The 14760-nt window shown below is 54.2% G+C and overlaps 1 protein-coding gene across 1 annotated transcript in view; it reads left to right on the top strand.

Moving 5' to 3' along the window:
* PDIA5 (protein disulfide isomerase family A member 5) overlaps nt 1-14084 on the top strand; it is a 90876-nt gene extending 76792 nt beyond the window's left edge. The window contains exons 14-17 of the mRNA XM_036850150.1: nt 2807-2937; nt 7055-7125; nt 13220-13354; nt 13854-14084. Of these exons, the coding sequence (XP_036706045.1) occupies nt 2807-2937; nt 7055-7125; nt 13220-13354; nt 13854-13934 (418 nt within the window). The 3' untranslated portion in view covers nt 13935-14084. The remainder of the gene's footprint in view (nt 1-2806; nt 2938-7054; nt 7126-13219; nt 13355-13853) is intronic.
* Nucleotides 14085-14760: the final 676 nt, after the last annotated feature.

The raw sequence follows: 14760 nt of genomic DNA, 5'->3' as shown, positions 1-14760 counted from the left end.
CTTGCATCCACACATAACTTGAATATTTGAGAATACTGCCTTATTTCAGCACTGGGGGGGAACATGAAGTAAAAGAAGACATACTCAGCCTTTGCAGAGGCCCCTGGTACATGGTAATGATGTCCACGTGAGAACCAAGACTTTAGGGTCACAAAGTGACGTGAGAACTGTGCAAAATGGCAGCATCCAGAAGGAGTCACTTTGTTAGGACATCGGTCCTCAAACCTGGGTGGACGTAAGCGTTACAGGTGTTGAGGTGCTTCTCAAAGTGCAGATGCTAGGGCTGCTGTCCCTGAAGCTTTGATTCAGGAGGTGTGAATGAAACCCTCAGCCATGGGGTTTTGAGAAACGCCAGCTTATGGAATGGGATGAACCACCAGGTTCAGGAGAGGCCCGGGCAAGAGGTGAGTGGGCTGGCCAGGTCCAGGTCTCAGCTTCCTGCTGGTCACTGGGGGTAGGTTCTAAGAGTAGCCAGGCCTTGTCTTAGGGACCAGAACGGAGTAGTGGTTCATCTCCAAGAGGGGCGAGGTGCTCTCTCCTCCGGGCCTTTGGTGCAGGAGGCAGGTTGCTCTTCACACCCGCCTCTCTGGCCTCGCTCTGGTGCCAGTGCTGGTTTACTGGGAAGGACTGAGTGGGGTGGGGCCTCAGGGGAGGTCCCTGGTGCGTGCACTGTGGTTAGAGAGCTGGGGGAACCAGAGCATTAATCGTTGCTAATCCCCGCTCCGGAAGCCTGGGCACAAATAGCGAGCATGGAGGGTCTCTGTCCGTCCCGTCCATAGTCACCACTGCTGAGCGCCTGAAAAGCACTAGGGTAAGAGCATGGACTTTGGAGTCTAAGAGCCCTGCACTCAGATCGTGACCCCAAGCCATTTACTTGACTCTGCTAAGCCCCGGTTTCCCATCTGTGAAGTGGAGACAATACTTTTCCCATAGACTTGTCCAGAGAATTAAATTGGATTATTGTGCTTTAGCACAGTGCATGGTGTGTGGAAATACTCAAAGAGAGGAAGCTGTGTTTATTACTGATTCCAGCTCTCATGCGGCGCTGTAACTGACAGCACCGCCCCCTAAGTGCTAGAACCTTCCCAGCCTTTGCAGCGTGCTTTGAGAGCTGTTGCCCCATTTTATACTCAGATCCTACTGAGGCCAGAGTTTTTCTTCCTATCTCCTTGGTGAAGAAACTTAGGTTTAGAGAGGTGAAGGGCCTTGCCTGGGGACAAATAGTGGTTCTTTGGGGAGCTCGGAAGGACTTCTCCAGGCATAGCATAAACAGCAGATGCTCTGAGATGAAGGGTTGAGGTCGCCAGCAGGAGGACAAGCGGACAGTGTCGGGGGAGGCTGATGGCACTTCCAGGCTTGTGCACAGGTGGCCGCGCTTGGGTGACTGAGATGTGCCCGCCAGCAGGCCAGCCCGGGGAGGCAGGATGCAGGGACAGGGCAGAGCAGAAGGTTGGCATCAGCCGAAGAGTCCATGGTGTTTGATGGGGCACCTGGAGGGCAAAGAAGTGGGGAAGACAGGGAGGGTGGGAGGGGCCGGTCTCGGTCACGAGAGCAGGGGTGCCATTAACCAAAACGAAGAAGTTGGGGAAGAAAGCTGTTTTGGGAAGTGTGGAGGAGAGGGAAGATTTCTAAGTCTTGTTGGGATTGGGGTGACAGTGGGACCTCCAGGTGGAAATACCTGAAAAGCACCTGGAAATAGGGGGCTTGGGTGAGAGGCCAGGACTCGAGTCATCCTCAGCCTAGGGGATTATGGAAGCCAGGCAGATGGATGAGATCTTATGAGAATTGCAGGGGCACGGAGGTAGAACCAGAAGAAGAGAGAAGGCTGTCGGGAAGGTAGGGAAGGGGTCTCTGGTAGGAGGGCTTCTGAAAGGTGAGAGTGGCCGTGGGGTGCCTGGTGCTGCACTTGTGCTGCCCTCGCTGGGTACGAGGCCTGAGGCCTGGTGGTCAGAAGCCAAGTGGTGCCGGCGCGAAGGAGGGAGTACAGGGGGTGCGCGTGGCAGCACGGGGTCCGGACCGCTCCCCAGAGACACTTCTCAGAGAAGGGAGAGAGAAGTATGGTTGTAGGGAGGGGGACAAGGGCAGCAAAGGCTTTAAAAGACCCTGGAGATCTATACTTTTGTGAGGCAGAGTGGAGGGAACCAGTGAACAGAAAGAAACTGAAAAATTATAAACCCTTATCGAATGCCTGTCATTTATGAGAGCATAATAGGCTCTTAGCAACTGTTCGTTGCTTGACCGACTAGGTGCTTTACATACACTGTCTCTGCTCTTCATAAGGAGCCCAGGAAGTAGGTCTCAATTGTACTCATTTAGCAGAAAAGAAAATGGAAGCTCAGAGGGGTTTGGTAACTTACCTAAGGTCACACAGGTGATCAGTAATCTGGATTTGAACCCAGACCCACCTCGCTCTGTGGCGCATGCTCTCTCCACCAGAACAAAGGCTCAGGAGCAGAAGATAATGGAGGGTGCTTCAGGGTCCCAGAAGAGGCAGGAGGGAGGGGAAGGGAGCCCAGGTGCAGGGGCTTCTCCCCATGGCAAGGAGACGACTGGAGAGGTCCTAAAAGCGACTCAGGTCTTCCACACCTTCACAAAATGGCTTCTTAATAGGCTCCTTAGAGGGAATCTTTGCGGATGGTTCACACTTCTTCATGTTTAAACTGAGGTTTTAAATTCAGTTTTAGAAAGGATGCAAAGTGATTTTTTTTCTCATGTGCTCCCCTGAGTGGTTGGGGGTGGTGGAAGCACTTGCCTGTACATGAGCTTCTCTTAATGACTGTCTCCCCTCCACCCCCGGTTCTTGCAGCCCCGAGTCCCCTCCACCCCCGGAGCCCGCCTGGGAAGAGCAGCAGACCAGCGTGGTGCATCTGGCTGGGGACAACTTCCGGGAGACCCTGAAGAGGAAGAAGCACGCCTTGGTCATGTTCTACGCCCCTTGTAAGTAGCTGGGGCACTCGCTGAGGGGCGAGGGAGAGGGGTGGGCCTGACTGAACTGAGACGATTCCCTCCAGGGACCAGGGCAGCCTCAAGCCGACTCTGGGCTGTCTGCTGTGAGCAGGTTTCGTTCCAGGCTGAGGTCCTTCAAAATCCAGGTCCAGCTCTGTCAGGTTCTGTCCTCACATCAGTCCTAAAGCCCTCTGCTTCTGTCTGTGCCAGGGGCCTGCCTTGTAATTATTAAGTCTCCTCAACTCCCTGGAAATTCCCACCCAGCCGCTTCCTCCCTCCTGTCTGTTCCCTCCATCCCTGCAGGCACTGACTTCACCTTTGAACCCTGGAACTTAGCAGCTGGGAATTCAGCCAGCCCAGTTAGGCCTCCGCTTCCCCCATCTTGCTGAGCACTCCCAGCCCAGCCTCCTTTCCCTGACCTTCCCAAGTGGCTGTGAAGCCATGGATTTGAAACTGTGGTAAAAGTACAGCCATAGTCACTCAGAGCTCCTGACCGTGATCCCCGCTTTAATCAAAGCCTAAGTTGAGGGAATGACACGTCTGCTCATGTTGGTGTTTGTGATCTCAAATTTTGTGTATTCCCATTTTAAAGTTGTTCACTGATACGTAAAGGAAAGGCTCTTGAATTTCTCACTCTTCTGTTGCCCTCTCTCTCCCCCAGGTTACAGCTTAGCGTAATGGAATGGGGATCATAAAGCTGGGCTCCTCAGAGAAGCAGGCAGCTCAGTCGAGTCCTAACCTCCTGCCCCTACCTCTCCAGTGTCAATAATCTGTAAAGTCCCTCCTCAGTTCTCACTGTCCGGGCAGGTCGCCTCCTGGCCCAGCCGCAGAGCCCGCCCTCAGGCAGCTGACACTTCCCTCAGTTTTTGCCTTTTCTTCCGCAAGTGGACCTTGTGCTGTGTCGGTTCCTCAGAGAGCTTCTTGCTGTCCTCCTCTGTCCTTAGAGTAAGCCTGGGAGACTGAGTGGATTTTAAGAAGCTGTCTTCCTTCTGGGCAGAGCTGGGGGTGCAGGACTGAGACTCAGGGGATGCCTGACTTGCCCAAGGCATGGCAGCAAGTCAGTGACAAGAGCCCTTCCTGCAGCCTGGGCTGGTGCTCTCTCTTAGTCACAGGCCCGATTCGGAGGGTGATTGCTTTCCCGGCAGCCGGCAGGAACCTGGCCAGAGAAGTAGGAGTCCTTGACCAGCCGCTGGGTGGATTTGAGAACGTCCAGACTAAATACTTTCCCTAGAAATGCTCCCCCGTTCCCCCCAGACCTCAGGGGACGCCTGCCCTGCTGGGGTGCTAACGACCTGCCTCAAGTAACCGCTGTGTGCTGGATGTTGTCAGGGACCCAGGATACAAGGGAAGGAGGCCTGGTCCCTGCCGGCTTCAAGGGCCTCACAGACTGTCCTGACAAAAATAACTAAACACAGTCCGCACGGGGCCCCGTCACTGAGCGACTCAGCTGTTGGCAGAGGGCTTGGGGCCTGGAGTCTCCCATCGCCCCTGCTGCACTTTCCTGTCCTGAGCTCTGCTCCAGGCTCCTGAGACGTGTGTGTTCATCAGTGGACAGAGGCAGGGAAAGCGGGAACTAGCTAAAGACAAAAAACATCTTTAAAATGTTTTCAATGATAAAAATAATATATCCTTATTTATAATTTATGTAGTATAGAACATATACTTATATATAAAGAACCTAAATAGTACAGAAAGGTCGCACACCAGATAAAGGTAGGTATAAAGTTAAAAAGCAAACACCAACCCCCATTTCTCCTCTCCCCCCACTTCCTACCTGCCCAGTTTCTACACAGCTCTTCCTCCTGCTGTTTCATTGTTCTCTTCTGTTCCAAGCCCCCCCACATTGCTCTGAATGGTCTGGTCATGGTGACTGCCCTGCTTAGGCCAGCTTGGCTGAGTCTCTAGAATTGGAATTTTCTGTCCTGTCCTTGGTCTTTGTTCCTCTTTCCCCACTCTGGGAGGCTGCTTTCGTTTCCAGTTACACAGAGGTGGTACCTTTTTAAAGAGCCCAAATTAAAAAATCATGCCTCTTCTGGCCCAGCTGACACGTCTGGGAAACATCTTCATGCCCTTTCTGAAACAGCCTCCCCTCTAGTTATTCATCTGCCATGCTCTTTCTTTTGGATAATGAGAAAATGAGATGTACCAGAAGGCCATTAATCTGAGACCTAGATGCTTTAAATTGATGGCAGCAGGAATTTGCACTAGGCTGACAGTGACCTTTATACTTTCAGTAAGCAGAGAGGTTAGAAAGGAGAAATGAGGAGTGACACCAGACTTGGGGGAAGGGAGTAGCTTATTTCCAGCCAGCCTGATGTCTTAATGGGTGTCCATGTGCCGCTCACAGGGGACCTCTGGGTGCCACAGGGCACGCTTTGACACGCTCTCAACCAGCACGCTGTGCTCTTTGCACGTTTTGAAAGCTATATACCATCATTCCTTTGTAGTATGATGTTTTCATGAATTTGAGCCATTCTTGCCTCTGTTGGGTCAAATTAGTACAGTGTTTTTGTAATTGCCATTAGCACCTGCCATGAGTTTGGCTCTGCTGGGTACTTTATCTCAGTTCTGGTGTAACACGTAACCAGCCTAGCTCTCTTCTCTGCTCCTGTGATGGATGCTGGGAAAATCCCCTTAAGCCGCCTCCCCATCACCATCCACGCTGCTCTGGGGCCAGCTGGCCACTCTGCCAGCTAGGCCATATGGGTGGTCCCACCCATCTCAGGAACCGGCTCAAGTGCTAAATTCAGATGTAGCTCAGCCTTAATTTGGATTCACAAAGCCCTTTGAAATGCCAATCATTATTATCTTATTTTAAAAAGGGAAAGAGCAGATGAGCCAAGCTGTCTCAGTTCCCCGCCTGGGTTTCCCCAAGGCCGTGGGAGGGCCAGGAGGCCTGGCCCAGCTGTTTGTCAGGAAGCTGGCTGGAGCCAAGTCTGCCCATGGGGCATCTGGCCTCTCCCACCTGTGTTTTGATCAGAATTAATTACCACAGTCAGGGAACCCCTTCCCTCAAAGCGGTTCTGTTCTCTTGGCAGTTGCGTTCAGTGTGCGGAGAGTGGTTGGGAGGGGTGGGCTTGGGTTTTAACTGGCGAACACTGAGGGAAGGGCCAGGAAAGCGGGTCTGGGCCAGAGTGGCCTGCAGCTTCCTGGGCTTTCTGCTCAGTGGATGCTGCCCCGGGCTTGCTGAAACAGGAGGAGAAAGTGGCCCCACACAGGTCCCAGCCCCGGGCCTGAGACCTGTCATTGGAGCTGGAGGGGCTCAGGGCACCACATACACCTCTGTCCCATCCAGGGCCTCCAAAACTACGGGTCCTCGTCCCTGGGTTGGGAACCCAGGCCCTGAGAAGCGGCAGGGACTCCCGGCAGCTTATCCTCCTCTTAGCCTGACCTTGAGTCTCCCTTTCCTGGATGTGGGGTTCGGGTGGATTGTGGAGCAGGGAGGAAGGACAGCATGAGGACCAGGAGCCTGGTTTGGCTGCTCAGTCTGGGGTGAGGGCTGCTGGGAATGTGGGAATCAGCGGCAAAGCATGAGCTGCCGGGGTCAGGCAGAGGGGCTGCTCCCAGCCCCCTACTTCCCCAGCCCCACTTTCTCAGTCGTGAAGTGGAGAGATTTGCTACTGTCACTGGGGCGAGAGAAGGGACCTCGTGACAGGCTCAGAGAATCCCGAGCATGCGTCCTCCTTTCTAAGCCCAAAGCTCCCGCTGCACCCTGGATCAGGCTCTTCTGGACCCTGAGGGCAGCCCTGTGTGGAAGGAGCTTGCAGAGAAAGACCACAGTGTCCGTCTCCCCGACCCCCAGCCTCGTGGGTGGGTGTGTGATGGGAGAGTGTGGGGTGGGAGGTCCTGGGCAGGAGTGGACCTGACGCTGGCACAGGCCTCCTACAGAGCCCTCTTGCCGAAGGCAGACGCACAGTGGAGGGTCTGAGTGGTGGGGTTGATACGTGAACCCTGACAGTGGGGTGTGCAGGGGGTGGGAATCAGATGAACCCCAAAGTCTGTTGGGTGGAGAGAAACTCCTGGATAGGCTTCTCTGGAGGTTCCAGGCAGGACCCCTGGCTCTGCAGCCTCCCTCACGTGTGTAACTCTCTCCTCCCCTCTCACGCAGGGTGCCCGCACTGTAAGAAGGTCATTCCACACTTTACTGCCGCTGCTGATGCCTTCAAAGATGACCGAAAGGTAAGGACCCCCTTCCTCTTCACCCCTCGTCCCGCCTCCAGCTTCCCCCTGCCACCAGTGCCCACACCTTCCTCCCTTCTGTTCAGGTGCCCTCCCTCCCCAGACAGGTTCTGCTGAGACCCGGGGATTCCTGGCAACCAGGACATCCTTTTCACAAGGGAGGATAGAACAGGCTGCATTTATGCTGCAAAATCAACTAAAAGGGATACACTGAACTGTTACAGCCCTTCCTTGGAGGACGGGGTGGTAAAGGGGTCATTTTGTTTATTCTTCTTTAGCGTTCAAATCTTTTTACAGTAGGATTTGTAGTCGTGCATTACTTGTATAATTAAAAGTACAAATAAAAAAAATCCAACAAAAGTCAACTGGAGGCGGCCAAGGTGGAGGAGAGCACGGCCATGTGTGCAGGGCCTCATCCCGCCTAAGTGAAAGGCTCCTGCAGGTGCTGACTGTTGAAGCATAAAATTAACAAGCCAGAGCTGCAGATTGGATTAGAGAGCGGGGAGGGGGCCCCAGGCACATTCCCCCAGGCAGCTCCAGCAGCCAGGGCAGACTCCAAGGCTGAGGGGGTGTATGGCAGGGAGAAGACCCCGGAACTCAGACTGGTGCATCTGGGCTGCTGCTAAACTACGTGAGCTGGAAGACTCTCCAGGCCTCGAGTTCCCTTCTTCTAAAGTCAGGGTGCTGGTCTAGATGGTCTCAAAGGTTCTTCCCAGCCTGGGGCTCCATCATAGGAACCTGTCCCCTGAAAGGCCCCCAAAATGCGCTCACGCACACCCAAGGCCAGAGTCCGATGCATCTCTGCCTGCTGCCTTATTTTCCCGGGTGGAATTGTCAGGTGCAGCCAGGGCAGGTGGGATACAGATGCTGAGATCACCTTGCATCAGCCCTACAGTGGTGGAGATGGGATGGTGAGAGCTGTACAGGGACAGTGAGTCAGAGGAAGCCAGGATAGGCCACAGGCACGTATGTGAAGACTTAGACTGCAAGCCCCTTCCCTGAACTCGGGGAGTCCCGTTGTCACCCACATGTCCTGCCTGTGCCCTTGAGGCACCCTTCACCATCAGGAGGGAATACAAGGACCAGAAAAATTTTTCTCCTCTCCCTGCCACTTGGCCTGCATTGAGAGGGGCACGGCAAGAAGGGACTTCCTGTCTTCTGTCTCCCTCACCACTCCACCCGATTCTGCCACCCGGGGCCTGAGCAGTGGCTGCTCCCAGTCTGGGAGCTCCGGCACAGCCCAGGCTGCTCGTCCCTGTGGGGCTGGGTGTTGGTTGGTGTGGGGAGGCCTTTACTCCCTGGGGCCAGGACTAGACTGGCAGTCTCTCCATATCAACTCCCATCATTCTTTACCCAGAACACTTGGTGCTCTGGACACACAGGAGAGTGACAGGTGTGGGGGCTCCCTGCCCCCCCAGATGCTCAGGTCTCCGCGCTCCAGGGTCTGTGAAGGGATCGCATCAGTCCCAACGAGGCCAGGCTGGCCGTGCCCGTGGTAGGCAGCTGAGGGCCATTCCTCTTCTTCCCTGTCCCATCTGCTGATGCACAGGGGTCCCGTTTCCATGGTGACCCCCTCCTTCTCTGAGATACTGATATGCCTTTGCTTAATTGTCTTAACTTGGGCCAGTAATGTTGCTGACCTTTTCCTGTAGTCATTCCCCCTGTTATTCCCTCTGTCCCTCCTTCCAACTTCCTTTATTCCAAGCCAGGCGTCACTCTCATTCATTTTCAGGAACACACTTAACTTCTCTGTCCCAGGCAGCAGGCAGGCCTGGGGTTCCTAGAGGCGGCTCTCAGTAATACCAGGGAAGCATCCTGTCTCTGGTCTGGGGTACTGGTGCCATGATGGCTGGGTGCTATCCTAGAGCTATCAGCTCAGAGCCTCTGGGGGATGGTTCCAGGAATGTGTGATTTTTAAGAGCTGGCTCTTCTGCTGGCCACAGGCTGGTGTTTGGGGACCACTGGCCTGTCCAGCCCTCTCCTTCTCCTCAAGCAGATCAAGGCCCAGAGAGGAGCTGCGTCTCTTGCCCAGGGACACGCAGTGGGTCACTGACAGCCAGAACTGGGTCTCCTGACTCCTGATTCTTCCTGACACCCCGTGCTGCCACCTCTGAGCCAGAACTGCATTTTTTTTTCCACCCAGAAGCTGGTCCCTGTTCCTTCCCCAATCAATATGCAGTTGGTTGTTCACTTCCATTTTCATAGCCAAAGTCAATATTAGCTCCTGCAGAGATTTATTTTACTGAATCAATAAAGCCGCATGAGGCAGCTCATATTTTAACTGGGGAGCCTCCCCCTCCCAGGAGGTTACTGGGGACTTTAGCAGTTGACATGCTGGAGAGGAGAAAGGGCTGCTCACTGTTAGTGTTGGAACAGAAGCATTCTGGATGTGGCCATGGAGGACAAGGGTCTCAGGTGGAAGGCTGGTGGGTGCAGGCGGGGGTCAGGGGATCACTGGGCTGGCAAAGTGGGGCCTGTCTCTCCCTGTACCTCAAGGTGTCCCAGCCTGGGGGTAGGGGCTGAGGGAACAGCAGTGCAGCACAGCTCCCAGCCAGGTGCAAGGTCGTCCCAGGAGTGGGCTCTGGGGCAGCAGGAGCCCCTCTGTGATTGGCTGACGAGGCTCTGGCCGTGTTGCATGTGCTGTGTATGGGCCCCCAAGTTCCATCAGAAGGGAACGCTCCCTGAGGGCAGGGACCTCGTTTGTCCTTGACTCCCCCACAGTCTTGACGCCTGAAACCTCTGTAAACGTTGACTGGATGACGTGTTTGGTGTTTCCTAAGAGCGCCTTTTCTGCTAGTACTTTTAAAGCCTTATGTTGTGTTGTCCTCACAGTCGTTTAGTCAGCTAGGTATTATTACTCATTTTACAGATGAGGAGATTGACTCTCAGAGAGGTTACATGATTAGCCCAAAGTTACCCAGCTGGAAAGGGGCAGCATCAGAACTGAAAGAATAGGCATCGTCAGAGGTCTCCCAGATGTGGACTCGGGGCCTGGGACTCTCGTGCAGGGGATTTTGGGGGAGGTGGTCTTAGGAAGCAGTTGAGGGGATGGAGGAAGGGAAGCCAGAGCAGGTGCGTTAATGAGCAAATTACCGCATGGGTAACTAGGCTCAGTCCCTGGAGACCTCAGCAGGGACAGAGCCATCCCCCTCAGAGGCGAGAAAGCCAGGGGACGTGTCCGCAAGCCCCGTCCACTGTGGGCCTTACTTCTAGCTCCCTTCAGCCAGGAGTTGCAGGTGCCAGTGGCAAGTCAAGTGCTGGGCGGAGGGGACATTGCAGGGCACGACAGCCGCCTACCATGGAACAAATCTAGAAGTCAGTGTACGTTTGGTGCTGTAGGTGAGTCGGTGCAGATCTTGAGTGAGTATAAGGGGGGCAGGCGCTTAGGTGAAATTGGGTTAGATGCGAAGAGGTTTATTTGCTGCCTTCTTTCCAAAGAGTCTCAGTCACTTCCTGTAGAGGGGCCTGTGCTTGTCTCCCCTTTTCCTACAGAGACTGAGAGCAAAGGAGCCTTTGCAGCCAGACGTAGCACTTTGTGTGTGTGGCTGGCAGCTATTTGACGGGATTCAGAATAAGGACCCATTTTTATTTTAGTCGATTTGTAAAACTATACACGACACTTCCCACAGCTCCAGGGCACGAGTACAAATTAAATTCATAATTTAAACTGGATGCAGGGAGAGCAGCGGCCCGGAGCAATGCTCATCAAACACTTTCACAGCCTAGCAGGGGAGCGACGGCCCCTAGCCGAGGGCCGGACACAGAGGCTGCACCATGTGCATGGTCCCCCCTGGGTCGGCCGCTCAGCACCTGCCCCGAGAAACGGAACCCTGAGGACGGCCAGAGGAGGCTCTGCCTCACGTTTCTGAATAATTCAGGAGGGGCTTTGGAGGGCAAGCTGGGGTTCTCAGAAGCCTGCAGGGGCTAGCCTGCTGGTGTGCATGGACGCAGGCAAACAGCAAGCTGACCCTGCCTGAAGGGGACAGCTGCCCTTCTTTTCCAGCCACACGTTGCCTGTGGGAAGGCAGGGTAAGTGCCCTCAGATTTGACTTTTAAAGAGAAGCTGGAGAGCCAAACTTTACATGAAATCTTCTGGCTCTTTTTCTAGGTTGGCAGCTAATTCAGATTTATGTTTTTAAAATATTCTGCGTGGGCCAAATAGAACAGGCCTGAGAGCCAGATAGGGACTGTGCAGAGTTTGCAGACTCTGCTCTACGAAGTCTCATCATGTAGAACGTAACGTAGCCGAAGCGGTAGAAGCGGGGCGTGAGGGCGGGTGAGGGAGGATGAGTGACTGGTAACCAGAGTGCAGGCCGCAACTCACTCTTCACTGCCTGTCAGCGCTGCTGCCTGCGGAACGGTAGCCCCGCTCACCTGGGCACAGGTAAGAGACCGGTAAGCGTTGACTGTTGGCGGCCTGCAGGGCTCTCCTACCTGGAAAGGGGGCCTCCATCCAAATGGAAATAACCAGCAGCCAGAGAACTCTGTGAGTCGCGGCTGTTCAGTAGTTTTAAACCTCCAGCGTGGTAGTAGTTGTGCCAGGGCTCCTGCGTGGGTTCCAGCCCTCGGAGGCACCGCGCCCATTCCTCTCCCAGGCAGGTCCCAGCATGGGCTGGTCCTAGCTGGGTGCTCTTTCCTCGGGCCTTCACGCAGCTGGCTGCCTCCTCATCACTCAGGTCTCAGATCAAATGTTATCTCCTTGGAAAGGCCTCCTTGGCCATCGTGGCGAAAGCAACCCCTCTGGCCATGGTCTTATCCAAGCACCCTCTTTTGATTTCTTCAGAGCGTCCCTTGGACTTTGCAGTGATCTCGCTTGTTATGTGTCTGTTAACTGCCTTCCTGCAGTAAGAATGTCAGTCACTTGATGACGGACTTTGTCAAGGTCACCACTGTCCTCGTAGCATCTAGAACAGGCTTGGCCCATAGCAGGACTTCCATCAGTGCCGCCTCTCATCAGAAGCTGCCGGCCCCTCTTCTGTAATGCTTGTGGATTGCTGTTGCCATTAATTGACCCTCTCCCCTCCTTCCCTGCTCTGTGACCCTCAACAGGAGAAAAGTTTCCCATGTCTGCTTTTTACCCTCTTATTGGGAAAGAACAATAAATAAGGAAAAACTACCCTGCATGTGGAATTTGTTCAATGGGCAAGAATAGGCCAACGGCCAGTTAACCTCCTTCTGACCAAAGACTGTTTGCTTTAGTCATGCTGAACTCTGTCCTGATTTCTGGAATGTGCTCCCCCTGGCTGGAACCTGCTTCTCCTCCGCCATCAGGCCTTGGCCCAGGTGGCAAACTTTGCAGAGCACCTCTGTGCCACTCCCTGGGCTGTCTTGGCACCCTGGACCACCTCCACACACCTCCTGTCATGCCTTGGATTCACCTCTTTATCCAACTCCCTGACCAGATGCTGAGCTCCTACTGGGGACAGAGCTTGTGTCCGGGGCCGGTAGGAGTCATTATAACAGCAGCTAACGTGTACTGACCATTAACCACGTGCCAGGTCCTGTGCGCTTTCACCTCACCTGACTTCTCTCACTCAGTCTTCATAATGTCCTGATAGTCTAGGTACTGTTATCTCCATTTTACAGACGAGACATTGAGGCACCAAGAGGCTAGGTAATTTTCCTCAAGTCTTAGTATGCAACCAAGCCAGGAGTTGCACATGGGAAACTTGACTTCAAAGCTCTTATTCTTAACCTTGGTACTACCCTGCCTCCCCCAAAAGATGTTCAAGAAATATTAAGTTGATGAACGAATGAGTCCCACAGGGCCTCACAGAAAGCATCACAAAACTTGTGTTTACAGATGCTTTCAAGTCATAATTTCCTTTACAGTCATTATACTCTTGATTTTAAAGGGTAGTCTGAGGGCATTCCAAGCTAAGTCCCCTAACCTCACCTGTCTGCCTGGGGAATTGAAAACAGGCACTCTCAGTCTCTGGAGCTCTGGGCTGGGGATGCTTTGGTTCAGCGTATCCCTGCTTTTGGGGAGGAGATCGAAAAGCAAATGATGTGGGCCTCAAGTGCAGCCTGGTCCAGGCCTCAGCTCTCAGACTGGAGACCCCCGTGCTGACCCTCCCTTTCTTCGGCCCCGCAGATTGCCTGTGCCGCTGTTGACTGCATCAGAGAGAAGAACCAGGACCTGTGTCAGCAGGAGGCCATCCAGGCCTACCCCACTTTCCACTACTACCACTACGGGAAGTTTGCAGAAAAGTACGACACCAATCCGACGGTGAGTTGCAGGGAGGCACCTGCCCCGAGCTCTGTCTGCTGACGGGCAGGGAAACAGCCACTGAGGAGGCTTCCCGGACAGCACAGAGGTCAGCTGCAATGCTCAGAGCTGAGAAGGCAAGGCTCTGGCCGGGCTGAAAGAAAATCCCAAGGGGTTTTCACCCAAGTCCTGGCCCCAGAACTGGGGGGGTGCGGGGGTGCGGTGCGGATTCCAGGGCGTGGGACAGTTTCCTCACCCACTTTTCAGGGCTTCTCTGTAGCCAAGCAGACCCTCCCCACATGGCCAGCCGCCGTGCCACCACCGCCACCCCCCCACCGGCTCCACCCAGCCCCGCGCCGCCCCGCTCCCCAGCACCCCGGCTCCCCAGCCCCCCGGCCGCCTCTCTGTGTCCAGAGGAGTGAGCACGCGGCGGCGGGTCAGGGAAGGGGAGTAAGGAGACCCGGGCACACATCCGCATCAGGTTAAAGTTCCTTTTTTTTCCTCTTTCCCTCCCCTACAGGAGTTGGGATTTACTAGTTTTATTCGAACACTCCGGGAGGGAGACCATGAGAGACTAGGAAAGAAGAAGGAGGAGTTGTAATTTCTGCCTCAGAGAAAGCTTTTCCATTACACTGTGAACGATACCTGTTTTGTTGTTGTTTCTGAATTTCCACGTGTTCTGAAGATGAAGTTTTTTATAGCCGCTTACGGCCGTTTTGTACAATTTTGAAATAAAATTAAACCAATTGTTTGGTGGTGTGGCTTATTTCCAGGGAGCCTGTTCTAACAGAGAGATACCCGTGTTCTCCCTCCTTCCACGTCCTCTCCTGGGAGGTGGAGAGCCCCACGCCATGGTCACGTCTGCCCAGAAGGGACTGGGGGGCAGGTGGGTGAGGAGGGAGGCATGGGATACGGGCCCCTATCAGCCACTGGAGAGCGGAACAGGGGAGTCGGACCACAAAATCTCCTGTTGGAAAATGACTGATTCTGAGGGGAAATACGTTAAGATGATCAAGGAAAATGGGATTGTGGAGCTGACAGGAACCAAGCATTAGCTTTTTCTGGATCATTGCTGTGGTGTGTTTTCCTGGAATGCATTTACATATTTCTCTTTCTCCGGCTATTTCTGTCTTCTCTTGCTCTCTCCATTCCCTCCCAGTTCTCCCTTTAAAGAAAAGTAAGTCTCCACTTAGGGGTGAGTGCAGCTACCAAGCGCAGGCTGGAAGGGGCATCTCAGGTGGGCTGGGGAGGGGCCTTTGTGCAGCTGCTTGCTCGGCACACTGGCTAGAAGGGACGGTGTGGGGGACGTGGTGGTCTCTTCTCTGTGTGCAGATGCCGGGTCTGTAAACCAGCTCCCCTCGCCCTGCCACAGGAACCTCCACATCTTTGCACCGCATTCTCATGGATGGGCGCCACCCAGGCCTCAC

Source organism: Balaenoptera musculus, chromosome 4, assembly GCF_009873245.2.
Source record: "Balaenoptera musculus isolate JJ_BM4_2016_0621 chromosome 4, mBalMus1.pri.v3, whole genome shotgun sequence".
Lineage (NCBI taxonomy): Eukaryota > Metazoa > Chordata > Mammalia > Artiodactyla > Balaenopteridae > Balaenoptera > Balaenoptera musculus.
The sequence above is the reverse complement of the archived record's forward strand: the minus strand, read 5'-3'. Positions and strand labels throughout refer to the sequence as shown.